The sequence below is a fragment of the Labrus mixtus genome, chromosome 9 (assembly GCF_963584025.1).
Source record: "Labrus mixtus chromosome 9, fLabMix1.1, whole genome shotgun sequence".
Lineage (NCBI taxonomy): Eukaryota > Metazoa > Chordata > Actinopteri > Labriformes > Labridae > Labrus > Labrus mixtus.
Window position 1 is genome coordinate 4,207,498 of NC_083620.1, and position 24,955 is coordinate 4,232,452.

Here is a 24,955-nt window from a genome sequence, read left to right on the forward strand (position 1 = left end):
GGAGGGGGGGTGTTTGGGTTGTAAAGGCCGGTATTTGTTCATCTGTCTTTACGTCGAGTTGACTGTGTGCCTCATTTCAAGGTCTGACTCTGAGCCGTTACAGCGTCCATCATGAGAGTGAGTAAACCCTGATTTTAAATCTCTATTCCAGAGTAGAAGTGAATATTTGACCACAGATTTCATGTGAATGTTTGGGAAATCTCTCTTTTTAGTCATTCACTTGTGCAAAATAAGAAAGGTCTTCCCTTATGTAGATTAATGAAACAGATTTAAATTCTGCCGTCCAAAACCTCTTTGTGTTCCACTTGTAAATTGGAGTTTGGCATCTCAAAAAATCTGGATTAACACACTGACCTACTGTACTACCTTGTTCCTTTACTGCTCTGAGAAACCCTTTTTATATCTTTATAGAGAGAACAAGAGACCTGTAAACTGAAGGATCATTTTGTGCCTGTGACAGCAACAACCTAAATATTCTCACACACATTCTTGCAGCTCTTGAAGAACCACGTAAAGCGAGTCACAAAGTATAAGGTTCCAGAGAATCAGTCATCATGCGTTTGATTAGGAGCGTCATTTGAACACATTTGATGCTGTGTCAAGTAGATTTTATGTTGCAGCCAAACACGTTAAATGCTATGAAACATGTCTGTGATCCTCTCTCGTCGTCTATCTCGCAGGTCGTGTCGCCTAAAGGCTGTCTGGCAATTTAAAGGAGACAATCATAGAGCTGGGTTTCAATCTTGAGCAAATGAGACAGGCGTCAGAGTTAAGGGGTCTAATCGGAGTGTGTGCTCAAGCAGATGTTGAGTGGGAGGACTCACGAGTAGTTGCCACTTAATGTTTGAAGTTTGACTCCTTCTCTTGTGAATATCCAGCTCTGTTCAACAGCCCAAAGGGGTCTTTTTTTTTTATTTTTTTTTTACTCCCACCCACTCGGTGAAAAGCGAGCTGTTTCCAGATTATAGGTTGAAGCTAATGGTGGGGCTGCAGCTCCTAATCACGCAGATGCATCTCCTCCCTCTGTGGGAAGGCTGAGCTCGCTGCAGTCTGAAGGAGGAGATGCACTCGAGTATTTTGTGTGTGGGTGAGAACAATTTAACTGCCAAGTGTTCCCACATGACAAGAAATAGATTTGTAAGAGCGTAAAGTCACACAGTGTTTTTTTTGAGTCTCAGATATTGTCCTTTCATGAAGACCTGTGTATACAGAGGGGAGTTTCTCATGAGCTATATGACTGATTTTTAAAAAAATCTAATATATTTAAATTGTGGGCGGCTGTGGCTCAGTTGGTAGAGTCGGTCGTCTCTCAACCGGGAGGTCAGGGGTTCGATACCCAGCTCCTGCAGCCACATGTCCGATGTCGATGGTCAAAGGTCAAAGGTCAAAGGTGTCTTTATTGTCCCCACAGGGAAATTTGTTTGCAGCTGGAGACAAACATAACACTAATAAATAATCCAAACATCAAGTGCATAAAACATGAAACATGAAGCCCAGCAGAGATGCTCCAGCATCATGATAAAAATGTCCTTAGGCAAGACACTTAACCCCACGTTGCACCCGCTGCGTCGTCTGTAAGAATGGAATAGTTCATCTACTGATGGCAACTTTACACAGCAGCCTCTACCATCAGTGTGTGAATGTGTAGGTGTGACCTGCTGCGGTGTAAAAAAGCACTTTAAATATTCAGAAGACGCTATACAAGCTCAAGTCCATTCACCATTTAAAGATGCTTCTGATATTTGTGGTATATTTTGTAAAGGAAGCTTCACAAATGTATTCAACATGACTGGCCTGGAACTTGTATTTTTGTCTTGGCATTCAAAATGGTATAACTTTAGTGATAGTGTTTTTCTTTTTTTTTTCCAAAATACAACGTTGACATATTGTTTGATTGTTTGTCATCTTTTCCTGGAATGAACTGAACTAAGCCAGCAAACTTTATCAATATTTAGTAATGTCTTATGAAAATAATTATAGTTTAAGAATGTATTGACTCATTTGAAAATCTACAGGAAGTGAAGACATGGTTGTTGATGTGAAATAAAAGGAACACATACTAACTGTATCTTTATAAATCTATGATCACAACCAACAGAAATCAGATTTAAATGAGGTGTGAGCTCTCCTGTAGTATTAATCTTAGGGTTAGGCAAACACATTGTGAGTACAAATGGCAGTGAGTTCTTAATTTTAATGTCTGATCTTCCAAACATCTGAATCTTTTCTCCTAAACACCATGTATGAAAGCTCACAGTGCTGTGGTCGCTCTGCAGACCTTCAGAGACGCTGTGTCTGCAGCAGCAGCTGACATTTAGAGCTCAGAGGCCACCCTGCTGGCACGGTCTGCCCGAGCCCCCCATAGGTGGCCTGACCCCTCACGGTGACAGCTGGACAACCGGCCGCAGGGTCCCGGGGAGCACCCGCGGGAGAGGAACATGTGAACTACTGTGTTGTTTCAAGGGTGACAGACATCATGTCTGCTGTCTCAATGAAACTGAGGCAAACTAGAGTTGTCACGATACTGGATTGTGAAACTCTGATACACGATACTAGTAAAAATCAAATGATATTAAAACCTGTTTAAGGTTTAAAGAGTAAGGTAACAAAAACAGAAGTCCAGGGCACCCAATATCAGATCATTTCTTGTTTTTTATTACCAAAAAATAGCAGGCAATCTCATAAACACTGGCTAAATTGCACAATTATGATTGCAAGTTTTGAGTACCATGTCTGTCTTGTGTATTTGTTGTTGATTTTTTTGTATTTTAAAGGCCCATCTAGGGACATAGCAGTGCATGTTAGCTTAGGATATGCATGCTTTAGGATGTGGCATCGGTTTATTTGATTAATACTTGTCGCTATACAAATTAAAAAATAAAATAAATCTTTGTAGGAAGGTGTTTATTTTCACCTTTCCTCTGTTCTACAGAAGAGTTTCCTCAAGTGTTGTTCAAACATTAGCTTCTGAGGAACGTTGGCGTGAACTTTGGTGTGGTTTGTTCGTCACTTACTAACATAAAATGTTTCACCATTCCCTGAAGAATGTTTTATTTCCCGGCTTCACTACTTGTTATTCTCCTGTTTTGAATTGGATAGTTTAGCAGCATTTAAGTCCTTTCATGTGTGTGTTTTGTTTGACATGGACTCAGGACTCACTCATTTAAGGTTAGTGTGTATAAGTGTGTGTTGAGGAAAGGAGTTAAGGAAGAAGGATCTAAAACGGTCCTGATCTGATACGGCTCTTTGTCTTTTTGTGTTTTTTCCAACAGGAGAGACAGCGACTGGAGACCATCCTGAACCTCTGTGCTGAGTACAACAAAGGAGAGCCCGGCAGCCTGGACCCTCTCGGCTCGGGGAGGGCAGGTTTCCCGGGGGGGTTGACGGACGGTTTAGCTCGCAGACCGTCCCTGGAAAACATCCTGGGAGGAACGCCGTCCTTGGTCTCGTTCCGCCTGGCGCAGAGACAGAGGGAGAGCGACGAGGAGAACCTGAAGGAGGAGTGTAGTAGCACAGAGAGCACTCATCAGGAGGTGAGGACGTCTCCCGCTCCGAGCACAGCCTCAGCACTGCACAATGGAGACAGACAGGTCAGAGGGAACGCTGTTTCCCGGCAGAGACGCCATCTGCATGCCGCTGTGGAACCAGCATGTGCATATGGTGTGCATGGCTTTGCTTGAATAGGGCTTCTTTAAAGGGATAGTTCTGTATTTTTAAGGTGGGGTTGTATGAGGTAGCTGCAGGTGAGATGGTCAGCTTGGCCCCAGTCAGAGTGTCGGTACAGAAGCTAGGCTATTCACCGCTGGGGCCATTTGTACCACGTAATTAAGCTAATTATAAGAAAAACTGACCTAAATAAGTTTACGCTATCATGTATTTTTATCCATGCTTTACTTTACCATCAGCGAGCCTGTCTATCTCAGCACACCCCGTACTGTATGTGTTTATCCGCTGATTGGCTCCTCACGTCCACTCTGCTCACTCTGCGTGTGTATGTGTGTGTGTGTGTGTGTGTGTGTGTGTGTGTGTGTGTGTGTGTGTGTGTGTGTGTGTGTGTGTGTGTGTGTGTGTGTGTGTGTGTGTGTGTGTGTGTGTGTGTGTGTGTGTGGCTGCCGTGTTAGTCTTTGTGTCACTGTGCACATGGCATGTAACCTGCTGCTTGCTGAGTTGAGTGCAGGCAAACTCCTGCACGCTGTATAAATTGCTTAGTCGTGCGATTTAGACTTTTATCTCCTCCTTTCCTCTCTGTCTGTTGGAAAGAAATGTAAATGTTACCTTTGCATCTTTTAAGATTTGTTTTTGGCTTCAATGCCTTTAATTGTTGAGGGATAGTGGGGGAGGACTACAGCCTCTGTACACTGGGCACGTGCCCTAACCACTTGGCCACCAGCGTTCCACTTTTGCATCTTTAAGAGGTGCACAAAGACTTGAGAATCATTAGAATTTTCAGATCTTTCACTTAAATGATCTTTCAGTTCGAAATTTGACTGAAAGTTTTCTCCAAGCTTTGTGACTTTTTGATACAATTGATCATAAAATAGCAAATATTTTTGTCATTCTGAGACATGTGGCATCTAAAAATGTTGACATTTTTGATCATTTTGCAGCCTTACCTTGAGGACTATTTTGCCACTCTCTACCTTTCTCTCCTTGCCTCCCTAACCTGTCTTAAGAGCCTGACTGATTCTCCCCTCTTTGCAGCATGAGGACTCCACTTCAGGCAGCACAGGTCGCCTGGAGCTCGGCTACTTGGAAGACGAGCGGGTTCGCGTTCTTGCGCGGATCGATGAGTTCAAAACCCGGCTGACGGAGCTGGAGCAACAGCTGCAGGAGTCCAAACAAGAGGTAGAACACATGGGAGTGATCAAACTATATGATATCAGCGCAAAAGATGAGATGACTCCACAGAGGCCTGAAGCTCAGTCTCTATTAGCCTCAGAGCTCACTGTGACTTTTCCTGGTTTCGTTCTTCCAGGCAGAGATGGAGCGCGCCTTGCTGCAGGGCGAGAGGCAGGCGGAGCTGGACCAGATCGAGGCTGAGACGGACGTCATCGCTCGGCTGCAGCACAAGCTGGACGAGCTGGAGAGCGCCATCCAGAGGGAGAAAGACAAGGTACAGAAAAGAAGCTCTCATGTTCAGGTTGAGTACAAACTTTGAGAGTCAGAAAAGAGACACTGATACACTCACTGCCTGTTCCCTTCAAGTCTCTTTCTCTGCTGTTTCGTTCCTCATCGGGTCTGTTCCAAGCATCCTCGACTTGGACAATTGAATTTCTCGCACAGATAATGACAGACTTGAGAGCCAGGGCTGGACTTAGCTCCTCGGGTGTTCTCTCCTGCATGTTTTCATCTTAGTGGTTTTCCCTCTGCTCAGCTCGCCCTCATCTGTTTCCTTATTAGCAGGTCTCCGCTAAATAACCGACCTCCATTAACCTCCTTAACCCTCTCTCTGCTTCTTCAGCACTCACACTTACTGCAACTCTAAACCCAATGTGCTCGCCTCTGTCTTTACTGTGTGCATGACGGACCAGGTGGTGCCAGAGAAAACCTGCCCTCCAGTGGCTGGTTCTGATCTGTAGTCGTAGGTAGTGGAGGTGCAGTGCATGGGTGGTGGAGGAGACCTTGAATAAGACGTTTCTATAGTGGGCAGGGGAATCTACCTATCATGTTCTCTTTAATGGTTTTAGGGATTCTATTTTTTTTCTTTTCACCAACATGTTGCGCATTTGAACTGTAGCAAGAAAGCACATTTACCAGCTTAGTTGGTTATATAAATCATCTGTTGATAAAGTTTTTGTCCGTATCTCTGAAGTGTTTCTTAATGATGACCAACAATTGTAAAAGGTTTCATTCGTGATTGTTTTATTAGAGCATGAGTAGATGAATGAGTGTCCATAGAAAAAACAAGATCTTAGTATTTGAATGTGATGCATAATAATGTCTGAGAACACAGAATATCTCAAAGTGGGGAGGATTTAAATCTTCAGTTGAATATTCAATATCAGCTCAAATGTTGTCGTCTGAATGACTCTCAGTGTCCTGCTGCAGCAGCTCTGTTTGAGTTTGGTCTTGAAGTTCACACTAAACTCTACATGTAAACTTGTTAGATTGTAACACAAGTTGTGTCATTACTTGGTTACCATGGAGACATAAGATTAATCTGGACTAGTCGAGCATGTCTTTGGTTATATTGAAGCCATTGCAGTGTGTTTAAGAGCTGCTGTGTACTTTTTCACCCAGACGTATTCAATATAGGAAGGCAGGTAGGTTGAGAAATCACCTTTTTTCAGACTATGTGCCTTTAATGATTCCCTGCGCCCTCTGTGTCGACATGTCTGTGCTAACACCCCACAGCTTTGATATTTGCATGGTGTGGATTTTCAGCAGTGTGTTCTCTCTCTCTCTCTCTCTCTCTCTCTCTCTCTCTCTCTCTCTCTCTCTCTCTCTCTCTCTCTCTCTCTCTCTCTCTCTCTCTCTCTCTCTCTCTCTCTCTATTAACCCTCGTCCATCCATCCTGTGTGTGGGTATGTGTTGTGTCTTTCTAGGAGAGGGCTAATGTTGAGGCTGAGCGGCGGGCCCTGCAGAGCCTCCAGGAGGGCTACGCTGAGCTGAAGAACCAGCTTCATAATTGTCCCGAGTCCCTGCGGGAACAGTTACAGGAACAGCTCAAAAGGGTGGGTCTTCAGTCAATCAGAAGCACCTGGAATCCCCCCTCCCCCCCTCCCACCAACATCCTCCAACCATGGACTTTCATTCTGTAGTAGAATTTAAACTACATAAACAGTGTCACCACCTCACACATCTCTGCCATCATGCACCCACAACCATTTAGTGAGTTGTCACAATACCAGAGTTTTTAAACTTAATTAGGATTGTAGTAAAAATCCATCGGTATTGATATTTGTTTCGATACCACGGCAACAACTATGAAGTCCTAAGCATTTAATATCGAGTCATTTATTGTTTTAATGCCCCAAAATTGCAGGCAAACTCCTGCACACTGTGTTCAATGCAGAAACCGAAACATTGCCAATGTATTTGTGCAATTTAGACAGGGCTCAATCGCCGTTGCTCATGGCAACCTTGTTTAAAAATATGACTAAACATCTGTGTTGCTATTTCTTTCTGGCTTTGTTTGCCTTTATTTAGAGATAGGACAATGGATATCGGGAGGGGGGAGAGAGAGAGAGTGAGAGAGTGGGTAATGACATGTGGGAAAAGGAGCCACTATACGGATTGGAACCTGGGCTGCCCGCCTCCTTACATGTGGCTAACGTCACGCGCTAACCACTAGGCTACCAGTGTCCCTGTGGTTTTTCTAAAGGGTTCAATACTGTAATCATTAAAATAATTGAGAAATCATGAGGTTTCGAAGTATTAAAACATTTTGACAATCTTACCTTTAAGCTTCCATGCACATTGTTGCCATCTTCCAACCTGCTGCGGGCTTTTTAAGATCATCCATCTAGTAATGATCATGTCAGATTTTATTCTCTAATGTGGCCGTGATATAGTATTTATATCTAAGCTGTTATGATGGTTTTATGGAAATCATTTTTTTAGTTCTAATTATGAGCTTTTAGGCTTTATATGTGATTTTTTGATCCAGCAGATGTCGCCCTTGAGCACCAGCATCAAACCAAAACAACTTGTGCTGCATTGTTGTGTTAGCATGCTAATGCTAGCGATCTTTATTATGCTCGTATCTTCACACTGCATGTAAATTTACCTGAAATGAGCGTGATCTAGAAACACAGTTAAGCAGTGAGTACAGTATGTTATTCTTCTTTTCTCTAGTCCCTCAATTAAACAACTTTTATACACGAGGGGAGGAGTCAGCCGGCCGTCCGGGCGATGTAAACAAACTGAAGATAGGACTCTGAAAACTCTGAAAACATCTGAGTTATTTTCAGAGGATATACTTGATTTCTATTATATTTAAGTGTGAAAAATATAAAGCCTTTAAAAAAGACACAAAGTCAGAATGAAAGCATAGGAACCTTTTTGTTACACAGCTTGTTGACACTCTCAGCTCTGTGTCTCAGTAAGGCTGTTTCTGTGCCAGCACTCATCACATGGCATCACACATAGTGCTACTGGCCCCTTTAACCCTTCTCAGGGCTCCTCTACATGCAATCTACACACACACACACACACACGCTCAGTATGTCTATAAAAAGCCTCTTGGTGCCTCTCATAGACGTGCTTTTACCTCCAGCTCCAGATTCTTCTCCCTCCTCCCTCATACACCTCACCTACATGACACTGACCCCCCTCAGGTCCACTCAGGAGCGCACACACACACACACACACACACACACACACACACACACACACACACACACACACACACACACACACACACACACACACACACACACAATATTCCTGGTACCTTCAGCTGCTCGTGATGCATTTTGGTCAAACGTGCGTGGTGTGACATGGTCACACCGTGCTGCATGTGTGAATCTGTCCTGTGATTTTTCCCGGCTCGCTTAATTTGCATAACTGCTCACTAATCAATTAACGTAGGCCCTGACTAGATCCATTCTCTGCTTCCACTCCTAATCGTCCTTTGATTTCTCTCATGTTACTTTATGCTGCATGTTTGGTTTACCACTCAGACAGAAAGAAATGATGAGTCACTTTTAGAAACTTTGATGGCGAGGAGACATGTTTTTATTGACGATAATGTTCTGTGATCAAAATCCTGCAGAAGCCTAATCCTGCCAGTATGATGGGGATAAAAGATCCTGGAAGTCACTGCAATGAAAAGCCTTTGTTTTTTTTAAATGTGCAAGTGATAATGAGTTCATATTTCATCACTGTAAGAAAGTTTTCCATTAGTTTAGATACAAAGCTCAGCTCATTTTTAGGAGATATCAGCTCGTTATACAAAAGAGTTACGGTTTTGTGAGGGGTTTCTCTTTGTCTTGTATAACAGAGAATAAGGGCCACACTAAAGAAAAAATAACATCTGAGATTTGGTGAACAATTTTGCAATATTAAGAGAATATAGTTTTAATTTTAAGAGAGAAAAAACACAGATTTTAGGCTATGGTTAGCTTCCAATCTACTTTGAAGAAGAATCAGAAGAGCAGTCAGACAGGTGTGCTGAAATGAAGAACATTGAGAAGTTAAACATCACACAATGCTACAAAGAGGTGAAAAAAAGAACTGAACCTCCCTTTCTTATACAAAAAAGACGAGAAAATGATTCTCACAGCAGATTGTTTTACATTTTTTTTGGAACCTCGAGTAGCAACGGAAAAAGTAACAAGAAAAACACACATTATCCCTGATAGAGCTTTTTTTTAACAGCCCAACACCTGTAGCATCTTCTTCCTCTCACTTCTGTAGGGTAAATGATCGACAGATGTCATGGCCAGGCCCCCTTGATTTGCTGAATCATTTGGTCTGAATTCATTTTTGGGATGTCACGCCCACAAGCACACTTCAGTCTCAAGTGCTTTATGAAGTCCAAACACAGAACAGAAGTGCCTCACAAGGTGTTTGACTTTTAAGTTCTTTGTTTTTTCTACTTACAAAAATGAATTGCAGTCATTTCAATCTGGGAGCTGACTTTCCTGACTGTCAGGTCCTTCAAGGGGCTACAAAGACTCTCAAGAATAATTCTATTCTATTCTATTCTAAGAGGGTTCAGACTGAAACACTCGATGTCCTGAATTGATTTAATTTTTTTTAACTTGTCAGCATCTCCATAGTCACAGAGTGAAAGCAGGAAGGACAGGCTGGTTCTCCACCAGGAAAACAAAGCAGCATAGAGAGGAATCAAATGATTAAAAGTCTAATTTAAAGTACTGGCCATTGTCTCCTGTGTATTGCAGGTCTTATTGGTAGCACACACACACACACACACACACACACACACACACACACACACACACACACACACACACACACACACACACACACACACACACACACACACACACACACACACACACACACACACACCTGTAGCTGTGCTGCAGTAGAAGCATGTTCTTCATAGCTGGCTGCTTGACTGAGCACGGTGTGTTTATAGTCGCCTTCCAAAAGAGCCTCCCAAGCTTTCACAAATATTCCTCATTCTTTCAGATGTAAAGGGTGTTTTTTTTTTTTTTTTTTGCTTTTCTGTCAGCTAGTCTGAGAATAGTGGCTGGCTGTAGAATGAGCAGTGTACAAACTAAAGTGAGTTTTCCAGTTTCTTATGATGGTAACCCGCTGACATGTGCGTGCCTCCCATCAGGACGGAGAGGCTCTGGAAGCAGGCACCAAAAAGTTTGAGGATCTGGAGTTTCAGCAGCTGGAGAGAGAGAGCAGCCTGGAGGAGGAGCGAGAAACCATCACCCAGCAGCTGCTACAGGAGAGAGCCGAGTACCACGGCAGTGTGGCCAAGAGGAAGGTGAGGAAACATTCGACAGGCGGCGGGGAACATCTGGTGGTTTTTATTGCTTTAGAGTGGAAGAAGCCAATGGGAAATATTTCACTGTGTAAGCAGCAGGTAGAGCTTCAGGAATGTGCTTAGAGGATATGAAGTGTTCGTTCACAAACAAATAAGGTTCAGTCATAAGCAAAAGAGGCAATATCAGTGTATGTGATGTTTCTTACAGCTGCTCACATGATGCAGACTGTTGGTTTTTACCACATAGAGGTTTCATTTAAGTCGTGTGTGTGTGATACTTTGCATGCTTCAGTCACAGTCTGCATCAGAGATTTGATCTTTTCTGTGACGTCCTTCTTCAGGAGAAGGTGTCTGCTCTGGAGAACCAGGCTAACCAGCTCGGCCTGCAGGCCACTCAGGAGTGCGAGCGGCTGGCCAGAGACAGAACCCTGACTCTGCAAATGCTCCAGAAGGTACGTACATATAGCAACTGCAGCTCGACACTTGAAGCTATATCTTCATTTAAAACATTAACATTTGATAAGTGTAAAGTTAATAATCTGGCTCTGCATTGAAATTTATTTCTGGTGAAGCATACATTACACTTCACTTTATTAACGATTCATGATTTAAATTGTACGGAGGCTGGGAAGAGAAAAATGACAAAGTGTGAAACACTTTTACAGAGCTTGAGACAAATTGACATTTTTAAAACGAAAATACAAAAACAAAACACTTTCATATTTTACAAAACAAATTTACAAGAAGTGAAACCCCTTAATGCGCGCTGAGACAAGTTTAAAAGTGTCCCGGAAGTGAGCGGCCCATTGATTTGTTATGGTGAAAGGACTGTGCGTTAACTGTCTCAGGTGTTTTTCCTCAAAACTGACAAACCATCATTCTGTCGTCATAAACTCAGTATAACACATTTCACACAGTCGTACGGCCAGAACAAACTAATTGACCGCTCACTTCCAGGTCACTTCTGGTATTTGGTACATTCCCTTTCCGGCAAGAATTATTATGTACTTTTTATTGCCCAAACATGACTTTTCAAAGGAAAAGAAGAGCTACAGAAAGTTCCTCAGTTTACAGTAATTATATTTTCACTCCCTTAAAAAAAGAACTTGTGTCTTTCTGTTGCAGGAGAAGGAGCGACTGTCAGCCTTAGAGAAGAGATACCACAGCCTGACGGGCGGGAAAAGCTTCCCCAAGTCCTCCACTGCGATGAGAGAGGTAAGAAAAGTGATGAGGAGACACAAACACACATGGACTCTCTGGAGCTGTCATTCCTCACCACATTCACCTTGTTAACTCGCAGCGTTTATTGGTGTGCAAACTTAATGATAACCTGGTCTAACAGCTGAACACAGTTTAACCAGACTAATGAGCAGGTTTATTCTGTGGCTCTAATGTTGAGTTCTCGATGCTAAGTGTGTAGAGCTAACTAATCTGTGCTGCTCACTTCGTTATCTGACTATGAGGCTACGTCTTCACTTCTACATGTTCACTTTATGAGTTGTGGAGATGTTTGGAAGCTACATGTAAACATAATTAAAGGTATGCACTTTGAAACAGAAACATGTTTGTGAGGATGTAGCCTAAGTGGACCAACTTAAAGGAAGCTGTAACAGAGGGAGGACAATAGACAGTGATATTTAAACATATTGGATTCAGTGCTTCATATGTTCTCTGTGGACGTTAAAGGTACTTTATTCCTGAACTGTTAAAACAGGCAGCGCTCCATATCAGCGAGGTCGACCTGTTGTTGGAGGATATCCACTCCTCCCAGCATTCCCTCTGTCGAGCCTCTTCTTCCTACTTACACCCCTCCCCTACCTGTCAGTTGTACCCCAGCAGCCCTACGGAGGTAACCAGACTAATGTTTCCCTGCATGAAGCCCGCCGCTTCCCCCTCTACCGTCTGTGCATAACCCTCCCTGAAGGTTCACCATGGTACTGGCAGTGTCACAGTTTCCACCTGGAGTCTGATTGCACCTGTGACTCGCTGTGTTTGGTCCTGTTGCCTCTCGAAGTAAACCATAGTTCTCTGCAACTATGTGAAAGGAGGAGCCAGCACAGACGCTTTCAGTTCATCTGTGTGGTGTTTGTTACAAGCCCAGAGATGTACCAGGTGATATAATAAAAGAACATAATTATATTCAATACATTTTTAGGTCAATAAGACTCATAAACTAAACGTTTTAGTATTGCTTCAGAATATTGCTTCAGCTTGCAGCTGCAAAACAGGCGGTAATGGGGACAACAAAGTCCCTGAGGTCAAATGCACCTGATCTAAAAAGTTCTTGTTTTTACCACTGAAAGGCTTACAAAGTTATTCCAAGTGTCCGACAACATTTCAGAAAGTATCCCTACAGATGCTGAGGAAGATGCTTTTTTTAAAATCCAGAAACAGCTGTTACATCAGTTTTTTCAGAGACACCAGACTCGATTGACAAAAACAGTAATTCTAGCCTGCAGAACACGAGACGCTCTTCTCTTCTTGTGACTTGTTCTATTCCTTGTTTGTGTTTTTGTTTGTCTGAGGAGAGTCGTGTAATGATCTGAGCTAACTGTTTGAAACACAGAACACAAGGACAGTCACACAATTACACAAACAAAGTAACAGATCAAGGCAGACATTCAGCTCCAGTGAAATGCAATAAAATGACTGATTTTTAGAATGGAGTTTGGTGAGATTAAAAAACCATGTGACAGCTTTTTTTTTTGAGTGGAATAAAAGGTCTATCTCTGAAGGGAGCCTCTCTTTAATGTTTTCAGGCAGTTTCATATAAATCTCAGCCTGTTAGTGGTAAAAAAAAAAAAAAAAAAACTTTTGGTGCATAGTGCAGGGAACGTGTTGCATCCATTACAGCCTGTTTTTTTAGGCCAAAAAATATTTTATAAGTTGGGCAGAAATTTGAAAAGTACCAGAAACCCCCTTTGAGGATTTCCAGCATCTTCTCTTTTCCCACAACATCTCTGGTCGTTGTAACAGCCATCAGACGTACCTGTGTGTGACCTCTCTGTGTGTCAGCCAGCTGTGATGCTAAAGTTACACCTTCTGTTGCTCGGTGTGTATCTGTTTGTCTGTCGTCACGCACACTGTGTGTAGCACTTGAAGGTTAATGTGGGTCTCCTCCCTCTTCCCTAATCCCTCTCAGCTCTCTGTGTGTGTTACGCACTGTGCATACGGTGCAGTGATGTCCTCATGGCTGCTCGTCCTCTCTGACAGTTGTTGTTGTTGTTGTTGTTGTTGTCGTTGGCTGGTGCTCAGGAGTACATGAATCTGTCGGATGTCTATAAGATGTACGGCAGCAGCGGCCACAATGACAGCAGCATGCCCTCCTCTCGCGGCCGCTCGTTTGCTGTTGATGCTGCGTTAGCTGGCGAGGTACCATCACTCTCCCTCTCTCCCTTTCCTCATTCACTTCTTAACTTTCTCTCTCTTTCCTTCTCTCCATCATTTCATTTCCATGTCAAGTTGCTCCCTCTGCTGGTGTGCTCTTGAACAGTTGCTTTGCTCTCTGCTACATGAGACTTTGTGTGTAAGCAGCCTGTGTTCTCCCCCTTTTGTTCCCCCAAAGCCGCTCTTCAGATCTGTGTCTGCGTCATGTCTGCGAAACAGAGACTTTAATTAGACTGATAAATGCAGGTCAACCAACAGCTGCTGTTATACATCAACTACAGCAGGAAGTACGCTGTAAAAAATCATTCCAAAATGATTTTCATCATTTGTACTCAGGTTATGTATAAAGTATGAAAAAGCATCTTAGAAGATATAACAACTCTCTCTCCCTGATTAATACACAGAAGCCGTCAGTGGGGATACATCCGGACATTTTAATTTACTCTATTTTACTGTGATTAAAGGTACATTTCAGTTGTTTGACATTAAGATCTCAACTTATTTATCGTGTTATCTCGTGTTAACAACAAAGGTTTTCCATCTGATAATGACTTCATTTCTCATGATCTCGAGAAAAGGCATGAAATGATGTCGTTATCTCAGCGAAAACAGCGTCCTTATCCCGAGATAATGAGATAGATAAGTCGTTATCTTGGGAAAAAACAATCAAACCTGACTCATGGCCACAGAAAAACAGAGTGCTGTATGTCCACTTCAGGCTTCTGTAGATGAGAACATACTGCAGTATAAAAAAAACACAGCATTATAAAAATACTTAATAAAACCAAAATAAAAGACTAGAATATGTTTATGTCCTTTGCCTCACACTTTCAATGCTTCTTCTAAAACACAAATTATGATACAGTTTGGAAGATTATTGTGTGTGTGTGTGTGTGTGTGTGTGTGTGTGTGTGTGTGTGTGTGTGTGTCTGTGTGTGTGTGTGTGCGCACACTGTTCGACTCTTCCTCCTCTCACACCTTTATCAGACAGGAAGTCACACCTGGATATGTTTCCCTCTTTTCACCATGTTTTCCCTCTCTGTGCTCCTCTCTTCTGTGTCCTCTCCTCCACCGTGTGTGTGTGTGTGTGTGTGTGTGTGTGTGTGTGTGTGTGTGTGTGTGTGTGTGTGTGTGTGTGTGTGTGTGTGTGTGTGTGTGTGTGTGTGTGTGTGTGTGTGTGTGTGTGTGTGTGTGTGTGTGTGTGTTGCCTTCATAAAGGAGTATGTGACAGTGGGCCAGTTAAGTCAGATGTACGGGATGCCAAAGCTGGAGTCGTCCCCTACGTCGCCGCTTCGCCAGCACCTGCAGTCTGGAGCAGTAGACCCCGCCTTCTCCTGCCTCCCCTCTCCTCACGGCTCCTCCCTCTCTCTCTCTGTGGAGGTGTGTGCTGTCTTCCTTCCTTCCTCCCTTCCTCCCTACCTTCCCTCCTTCTTTCCTTTTTATGTACCCGCTGTCACAGATTAAACCCAAACTTTATTTATAAAACACTAACAGGAAAATAAAAATGAGCTTATTGACTATTTTAAGAGGATTGATTGGTTTGGTCTGTAGGTGAAGAGCCCCCTTTAGGACCAATCAGGGTTTAATAAGGCTACAAAATAAACTGTTATCCATCCACATATCCTAATATATTTACTTAACAAGGTAAAACAATGTGTCTATGCTGAAGCCGTATTCCCTCTAAACTTTGTGCAGAATCTGTTGTGTTTTTCCAAACGTTTATTTTAAGATGCATGCTGCTATCGGTTTTGAAAAACTACTCTAAAATAATTGCACACGTATAAAAATGTTGCAAACGTTCAGTCTCTTTTCCTTTCAGTGTTCAGGATAATACTCGATTTACTGCTGTGGCTAAAGACTTTAAACCGTGTGATGTCACTGTGAGAGTCTGAAGCTTTGCCTCCAGTCACAGACTCCTATTGTATCCCAGAGATCCGAAAAGGATGGCTCGCAGTCAAAACACTGACTTTACTCACATAAGACATCATTTCTGACATCACATTTACAGCCTTCTGTATCTTTAATTGAGATGATTGCACCAGAGCTAAGCTTTAAAGAATGACTTCTATCAGCTGTTTTAAAATGTGGTTGTAAGAACTGAGACTGAACAGTTAAGTGCTGCTTCTTACTTCTGTAAAAAGCTCAAATGAAATGAAATCTTGTTGTGCAGACACACTGCAGGCTCTATGGACGGCTGAACTGAAGTAAAACATAAAATTGAGATGAAACTTAAACGTTCTTGTTCTTGAAACTGGGTCATTGCAGCAGCAGAGAGTTAGAAAAGAGACATGTAAAAGAGGGTTATAGCAGCCCGAGGGTACGAGGAATAATAGAGCTGACAACAGAAATGTGTTCAAGATATTTAAGAAACATTTTCAAGTATAAGAAATCCTTTAATTACAGCTTTTGAGGGTGTGTAAAAACAAACGTTTCTACTGTCTCTCTGCTGTCTTTGAATGCTTTCTAATCTCCTCTTGTCTTCTCCTGTCTCTTCTTCATGTTTCCCTCTCTCCGCTCTCCGTGCTTCACCTCTCTCTCTGTGCTCTCCAGTACCAGCCTGAAGGCAGCAGGTCTCACCTGCCTAAGCTAGATTTAGAGCAGTGGTACCAGGAGCTGATGGCTGGCTCCAGCCTGCTCTGTCCTCCCCCTCTGCCAGCCAAGTCTCTGTCGGGCCGCCGGCATGTGCTGCAGGTATACAGGGCCTTTTTTCTCCTCTCTCCTCCCTGTGTCCTTCCCCCCTCATTCTTCTGCTGTTTGTGTGTGCTGTTATTTACTCAACTCAACAAATCTTTAAGAAGCTCTGAAGACATGTCAGGTGTTCACTGAAGCTGCATTTACATCACATGGAGACGAAAGGGTCGCCTCGAGAAGTAGACGTTTTTCTTTTCAGTCTGCATTACCGTAACATTTCTTTAATTACAAAACAGATTGAAGTTGTATGCAAGTTACATACAAGTAGACTGAGGGATTCAGATATATAAATCCTGAAATCATATACGCATGGAAAAATGTGAAGGCTGAAGCTTATTATAGCTTTTCTTTTTATAGAACACACTCATAGGAAACCCTTTAGCCAGTCAATTTAAATCAAATCAACACGTTACAAACTGAGTTTTAAACTTTCCAGAGAAATACAAAACAAATCTGAGGGTTACAAAAACCTTTTATTCTCGTTTTCATTTGAAGATTTATAACTGCACAGCATGAGCTACATGTTTGTGACTCATTGTCCAAGCTGCTCCACAAGTTTACCCCCTTTAAGGCTTCATAACTCTGCTTTAAATCACTTCTTATTCTTCTAAATATTCCCATTCCTCTAAGTTAATACTGCCTCTCTCTGGTTTTAAACATCCTCTGAATACAGTTAAGAAGTGATTTCGTGTTAGGAACATAAACTGTGCAGTTTTCAGTTCAACTAAATCACAAAACTTAAGAGCCTTTGAATTATTTTTTTTTAAAAGTGCGTTGGTTGGTAAATGGTAGTTGCTTCCTGTTCACCTTTGCATCATTAGGTAAAGACAGAGCGTCTTAATTTCAGTCTGAAAAATGAAAACCAAATCTAGGGCACAGCTGCATGTTGGACCTTTTTTTTTTTTTGCTGAATCCAGATGTCTGGAGTCCACCGGTGTTGCAGACCCCCCAGACACAGGCTGGGTCGTACCAGAAAGTCTGAAAAATACTACTGACCGTCTTTACCCATAATTCATCGGCCCACATCGGGGCTCAAGTGGACTGTTAGTAAGTTAGTCCAGCTGCAGATTCCTCCAAGTTATCACCCGCAATTCATTACAATAAAGACAGGAAGTTGAACCCTTAAGAAATCAATAATTCCTCTGTGAGTCATGACTGTCTACAATGGGTGTAACACCCGAGTCCCACTGTCTGTGATGTTTTCAGAGTTTTCAGAGTCCTATCTTCACTTTGTTTACATCGCCAGGACGGCCGGCTGACTCCTCCCCTCATGTATAAAAGTTGTTTAATTGAGGGACTAGAGAAAAGAAGAATAACATACTGTACTCACTGCTTAACTGTGTTTCTAGATCACGCTCATTTCAGGTAAATTTACATGCAGTGTGAAGATACGAGCATAATAAAGATCACTAGCATTAGCATGCTAACACAACAATGCAGCGCAAGTTGTTTTGGTTTCATGCTGGTGCTCAAGGGCGACATCTGCTGGATCAAAAAAATCACATATAAAGCCTTTAACAAGAGCCTGACCAGTCCGCATAAACATCTTATTTAGTGCATACACGACAAAAGCAAGATCTTCATGAAGCAATAAAGAAATACAAACAAGGCTGAAGAAAAACAAGTAGATATTTAGATACTGTTCAGATAAAGTTTAAGTCGGAAGACAAAGATGCAAAATCTTGAGAAGGGACGACAGATGATGACCGACGAAGGCAGTCGAAGAGATGTTAAGATTTAAAACATTCTGAAGCTGAGGGAGCCTGGACTTTAAAACCTGAATTAGACCCAACCACAGGAAATAAAAGCGAGAACTGACCTGTATGATGTTGAAGTTTCTTGTTATTTAAAAATTGATCAGAAGAGTATTTAATGAAGAACCTGATTGTCATACTTTTTGCTGAGGTGGTGTCGAGCCTAAGTGCCCCCTGTTGACAAAGTGCTACATCTTTTTTTGTTGTTGATTTTCTCCCTTCCATGTATAAGTAATTATTTTTAAAACAAAAACGTCATCCTGCATCATTTTAACAGTCTAACTCTCCTTGTCTGACACAAACCAACTTCTAGGGATTCCAGACATTAAAAACAGCCACATGATAATAAAAGTGTATCTTGCTCTGATGGTGGTCAGGTCAACTTTTAAAGCTCACTAGGAGGCGTAAGCATGAATGCTATTTCATAAACAGGAGCTTTGACAAACACAGAGAACAAAATCCAAGTGCAGGACAATTACTTTATATTTAGCCGATGTCTTTGTGATATTTAGAAAGTGTGCAGGAATATGCCTGCATTTTTTGTTAATTAAAAAAACAAGAAATTACACAAAATGTGCTGCCAGGGACCCTTAACCCTTCTATTTGTGTTTCAGCTGTAGCAAAACAAACAGGTATAGATATTGTTTTATTTTTATCCAAATCAAATAGGGGTTTTAAGAATAAGTCTGGTATCATGATCACAGAGTGCATATGACTGATCTCCTCAAAGGCAGAGACAGAAACTTCAGAGGGGGAGGGCTTTGGTGTAAAACATGAAGTCAGTTTGTGTTAAGTGGAGAGTAAGACGATCACTGCTTTAAAAGAGTTCGAATGTGTGGACGCTTTCAAGTCGCTACTTTGAACATCACACACACATAGAAACTCCCACGGTACATGAATGCAGCATTAACTTAAGGTGGCCTGATCAAAGAGCTCTTCAATGAGAGGGTTGAGTAGGCTGTTCCAGGTGTGTGTGTGTGTGTGTGTGTGTGTGTGTGTGTGTGTGTGTGTGTGTTAAGCAGCCTGACTCATGTATTTTCTGTTGGCTCTTTGATATTTTTGCCAGTTTAGATTTTTTAGATTTTAAGATTTATGTTCCTCATTGAAGCCTGATTGCAGCATTTTGTTCAAACAGTGTTCAGCTGCACTTACATCATAACGCCTGATCATCCTTTTGACTATTCTTCTATTCCAGCAGGTGTTTAAAACTCCTCCATCGAGTATTTCAGTTGTTCATCTAACATCATCCTGCAGCCCTGTACAGTATCTGACACCACATGGCTCTTTTTTATTGTGTTTCATGACCACTTCCTCATCTCTGTGTTCTTCCTCCCTCAGGTGTTCCGCTCTAAATTGGACAGTGACCCGGGTCTGTCTCTCCATCAGCCTAAGTCTGGCTCTGTGTCCCCCCTGCAGCACGGAGCAGCCACACTGGGACGCAACTCAAGCTCCAAGGTAGACCCGCTTGTTCATTTTCAACATGCAAAGTTCTTCTAAATTCTCCCCAAATCCAAAATATTTATTTCAACCCCAAATAAAACCTGCTCCCTGTGACCCTGCAGAGCCCCCTGCTGTCAGCCAACAGCACCGGCAGTCTGCCCAGGAACCTGGCTGCGACCCTGCAGGACATCGAGACCAAGAGACAGCTCGCTCTGCAGCAGAAAGGTAGACATTCATGCTAACCTCAACAAACACATGATGCAGGATGTTTTCATACATGCTCTGTTAGTGTAAGTGTGGTTTGTGGTTGGACAACATCTTTTACCAATAAAAACAGTCTGCCTTTCTAGCATACTGTCTCTGTAAAAGAGATGAACCTGTCCTGGAGGACTTTGGAGTACAAGTGTGAAATTCTTGCTGAGTTTAGCTCGTTGCACATCCAGAGCTGACGGCAGACTCATACCTGTGGTGGTTGGCGCAGACAGATGTCCGACTCGCTCCTCTCCAGCTTCAGGCCTCTCTTGTTATCTTGCACTTGTACCTCAGAACTGATGAGACAAGATAACAGAGCTACAAAGAATATTGCATTAACTTTTAATAGGCAAATGATTGTGGATGGAGAGACCATCTGTTAACAGATGTAGTAGGTGTGGACTCCTGCTGCTTTCACCCTAAGTTATTCTTATTAAAGCTAAGATTGTTGACCCACTGAGCTGAGTGTGAGTAGAGGTCAGGACACCTCAGCCCCATTTCCAAAGGTTGGCTTGTGACTTTATGAAATGTGTCTACCGCTACCAAACAATGAAAGTAAAGAAAATATCAAAAGTAATCAAGAGAAGGAATGTGTGTGTGTGTGTGTGTGTGTGTGTGTGTGTGTGTGTGTGTGTGTGTGTGTGTGTGTGTGTGTGTGTGTGTGTGTGTGTGTGTGTGTGTGTGTGTGTGTGTGTGTGTGTGTGTGTGTGTGTGTGTGTGTGTGTGTGACATGAGTCAATTTTATTATTCTGCGTTCTTTGACTAAAAGTTCAGAGGGAAGCTGTGTTGTGTTTATATTCTTGGCTGGTTACAGACGGCAGGTGCTGACACATTTGTTGTACTTGAGGTTTTCTTCATTTCTGTGTGTCTCTCTCTGTGCTGCACCTCAGAGCCCATGACATGTTCACAGACCACCAGAGAGGGAAGATCAGCAGGTACATGGAGCGCTGCTTTGAGGAGCTGAAGATTTCCTTTAGTTTCTTGGTTTTTGTTTTCTCTGGGATTCACTCTTGTTTGATGGTCTGCTGTCTCTTCATACGTCATAAGCTGGGTCTGAATTTAACTGTCTGTCTTAATCTGCCAAGGGTCAGAACTAAAAACTGCAGAGAAATATTCTTATTCAAGTGTTAACGCTTCAAAGATTGAAGCTAACATATGGATTATTTACCATCCAGAGAAGCGGGTAATTATACAGCAGCAGAGAGTCTAACTGGCAGCCAATCAGGAATCAGTGTTGAAGCTTCAACATGAAGACCAAAGACTTGTCTGTACCTAAAATATTCAACACCTATCCAAACCTTAAAGCAGTCTGACAGGTTACTGTTGTTTATTCATCCATCAAAGGTAACGTTTACCTTAACTTGGCACTTGTCAGCTGTTAATTTCAGACCCTGTCTTCTTCTAACCCTCCTCTTCTTATCCTCCTCTCTCTCTCTCTCTCTCTCTCTCTCTCTCTCTCTCTCTCTCCCATCTCTGGTGTGCCATTAACTCCTCTCGCTCCTCAAAGATTTCTTTTCATCTTTTGTCAAACATCGAGCAGCCTTTTCTTCTCCCATCAATCTTCCATGAATCTTCCTGCTGCTTCTGGAGAATAAATTGTGCATGTTCAGCGTTCAGCAGGCTCCTCCTTTGGTGTTATTGAGCTGGGTGCTACTTTTTTTTATCAGATGTGTATTGTGTATAGTATCAGGTGCACAGAAGCATGGATTTGATCCTTGAAAAGTTTGTGGCTACAGGACTGTGGGTGTTTTATTATCCAGAGAGAGCACATCCTTAAATGTGTGGTGCATGGTCTGTGGGGTTGGAGATGTTGGACCTGTGCTGGTGATGGTGGTGCCTTTAGTGGTGTTTCAGTTGTGGATGTTCTTGAGCTAACACTTTGGTTTAAATTAGGACTGGGCAATGAAACAATCTTAGTAACGGAGGTGTTCAGATTTGGGTAAACTTTATTTTTCTAACTTTTTTAACATATGTATAAATCTAAGAGTCAGAATCACAGTGGGAGTAGTCTGATAACTCCACCAGACTGCAGTTTTTATTGCTTGCAAAAATGCATTAAAATAATTATATAATTTCTAGTAAATTTTGAGATTGTGGTTGCTTTAAATAGGTCTAAAAAAACTAAATATTTTAATTTTTAAGACATCTTAAAATTATGACGGAAATGACTTCATTAAACAGAGTGGTAGCTCTGCTTGGCCCCTTCCAAAGAGCCTCAAAGAAACACTGATTTCAAAATGTAAACTGTTTTGTTCAGTGTTTTACAGTTTTTTTTTATCACCTGGTCAGTTTGTATTGGAAAGAAAAAAATCAATTCCTGTTTAAAAACCTGTGAAACATGAGCACTGAACTTTACTAAGGTCTAGATAATATGTTGTTCACAAGAGAGTGTTTTTAATGTTTTTTCAGTGACTCCACAGTTAACCATTCAAAATGTGTAAAGAAAACACAAGTGCATATTACCAAATGTAATTATAAAGATTTAGTGGTTAATCCTCTAACTAGAAGTATTATTAAAAGTCAATATGATATGATAAATATATCACTTTAGATAATAAATCTGCCCAGTCCCAGTTTAAACGTGGTGATATTCAGGCTGCTGCAGGACAGAAGGACCTTTTGCTGATTTGTGGATGGAGTTGCTTGCAGGTTGCGGGTTCATTCTGTCAGCCCGTTTCAGAATCAGAACCAATCCACTGACCCCGCCTTCCTCTCTCAGGTCATCAGGTGATCGAGGAGCAGCGTCGTCGTCTGGCCGAGCTCAAACAGCGAGCGGCGGCCGAGGCTCAGTGTCAGTGGGATGCGCTCCACGGCTCTCAGTCCCACCTCATGACCTCGTCCTCCTCGTCGCCCTCCTACTCGCCCATCATGTCCTACAGCCCCGCGCTGAGTCACAGCTCGGCTGGACCCCCGCCTCTGGTTCACCACTCCATCCTGCACCACCAGCCCCCGTCAGCCGGAGAGCAGCCGTACGACACGCTGAGCCTGGAGAGCTCCGACAGCATGGACACCAGCGTGTCCACCGGCAACAACTCGGCCTGCTCGCCAGATAACATGTCCAGGTATGATGGAGAACGCACACACTCATTACTCACTGTACTCCCAATGGTCCTTTACGTTGGGACGTTAAACAAAGCTTCCACTAGAGGGCGCAGTCTGACACAGATCCTCCACCACTCCTTTACCCCATCTGACATTCAGTTCCCATCAGATCTCCACCCAGCTGTACCTGTGCCTGGGCGAGCTAACATCATATATATCTTTGTAGTTTCTAACCCACTCACATAGTCTTTGCTCAAAAAGTTCAAACATTTTTTAAAAGAAGTATTCTAAATTAGGGGTGGGGAAAAAATCAATTGAAAATCAAGATTCTTATCTCCCGAGATTCTAAATAGATTCATAACTTCCAAAAATCGAGTGCTAAGGCTAGCTCTTTAACTCAGTAAAATGCCAAATGGAGCAGCCAGAAATTCAGCCAGTCTCACAGATGACAAGAATATAACCTGAAGTATGTACTTATTCCAGTATAGACTTTGAATCATGAATCCAGAATCGTTTTGAATCGAAAATAGATTCTGAATCGAATCGTGAAACACCCAAAGATACCCAGCCCTATTCTCATTGTGTTGGTTTGACCTGTTGGCCACACGGCTCAACGTTGCCCCCATGGTTACCAGTGGTATTGCAATGTTTGGTCCGTATTGTTGCAGAAATACGGAACCAGGAAGCAGGAGTATGGACAGAAGACTCCGTATATATCTGCATGCATATCAGCTGTAGAGAATATGTATGAGAGTGAAGTTTTGACTCGTGTTAGTTCTGCTGCTGTTGCTTGGAAAATGCATTAATCAGAACCTCGTAGTGAATGTCTGTCTTAAACTTGCCCTGATTTGAACTTAAACCCAGCTGTAGGAACAGGCTGCATATCTCATTGTTTCATATCTTTAAGTTGAACCCCCTCTTCAATATCAACACCTTCTTCTTTTCTTTAAAAATCATCCAACATGTCTCCACCAAGCTGCTGAAACACATATGTCAATCAGTTATTATAAATGTAATCATTTAAAGTAAAAGAGCTCACACACATACCCACAGTGACGAGCGCAGTCTAAAGAGACACACATACACCAGCGCTGCTCTCACCAGTTGTAATTTGTCTAATGGTGTAATTTGTGGACCATCTGTTCATGTGTCGACGCTGTGATCTGTTTTACACCGCAGCAGGTTCTCTGCAGCACCTGTTGCTTTAACACATAAAGAGCTCTCAGGAGTCACATCCCAAAAACAATCAGTAATGTGTTTTTAACTTTAATGAGATTTATTCTGTAATGATAATCACACAGTGGAGACCGGAGGGGGGACATTCATGAGTGGTAGTTTTGACTTAGACGTTGACCGATTATATTTATATTAAATTATATTTATTAAACTCACTCAACATGAGCTGTTGAGGGTTGAGATGATCTACAGCAGTTCACACTCCACACACTCCAGTACAGTAGGAGGAGCTGAAAACCATCATGATCGTCGACCATTTAGACAAAAACAAGGTTTCTCTGCTGTCCTCAGGTTCTTTTTTTCCACAGATTATTAAAATTCAAAGCAAGTTTGGACATGTGTACTCGTGTATAAGTGTATAAAAACATGTTAGGGAGAGAGTATAGTGTGAAGGTACAACGAAAACAGATATGGTTCAGTTGGAAAAGAAAGCATCACACAGTCCTTGGTTTTCACAGAATCTTTTTGAGTTAATCTGTTTGTTCCAGAGTTCAACAAACACATCCCTCTGAATGTGCAATAAGAAACAGAGCTTCTCAACATTCACATAACTTCTGAAAATATTCAGAGTGAGCTGCATGTATGATCGCCAACAGTGGAAGTTTTCACTCCCAACTTTATCCAAATGTTTCCTGACAGACCATTAGCAAAATTCTGCGTGAAGTTAGAGATGTCATGATCTCTTCCTCAAAAATCATAGCGTTGCCCCCCCCTGTCTGAGAGGGATAGTCTCCTGCTGTGAGGT

At 42.3% G+C, this 24,955-nt stretch overlaps 1 protein-coding gene across 7 annotated transcripts in view; it reads left to right on the top strand.

Moving 5' to 3' along the window:
* Nucleotides 1-24,955, top strand: part of phldb1b (pleckstrin homology-like domain, family B, member 1b) — a 91,573-nt gene that overhangs the window by 54,377 nt on the left and 12,241 nt on the right. The window contains exons 7-20 of one of the 7 annotated variants that reach the window (XM_061046014.1): nt 3,273-3,590; nt 4,702-4,845; nt 4,976-5,113; nt 6,546-6,674; nt 10,253-10,408; nt 10,750-10,860; nt 11,534-11,623; nt 13,664-13,780; nt 15,014-15,175; nt 16,346-16,486; nt 19,579-19,695; nt 19,803-19,905; nt 20,823-20,867; nt 22,652-22,994. In XM_061046014.1, coding sequence (XP_060901997.1) covers nt 3,273-3,590; nt 4,702-4,845; nt 4,976-5,113; nt 6,546-6,674; nt 10,253-10,408; nt 10,750-10,860; nt 11,534-11,623; nt 13,664-13,780; nt 15,014-15,175; nt 16,346-16,486; nt 19,579-19,695; nt 19,803-19,905; nt 20,823-20,867; nt 22,652-22,994 — 2,114 coding nt within the window. Of the gene's footprint in view, nt 1-3,272; nt 3,591-4,701; nt 4,846-4,975; nt 5,114-6,545; nt 6,675-10,252; nt 10,409-10,749; nt 10,861-11,533; nt 11,624-12,122; nt 12,258-13,663; nt 13,781-15,013; nt 15,176-16,345; nt 16,487-19,578; nt 19,696-19,802; nt 19,906-20,822; nt 20,868-22,651; nt 22,995-24,955 lie in introns of all 7 variants that reach the window. The other 6 variants (XM_061046013.1, XM_061046015.1, XM_061046017.1 and 3 more) reach the window with 6 other exon arrangements.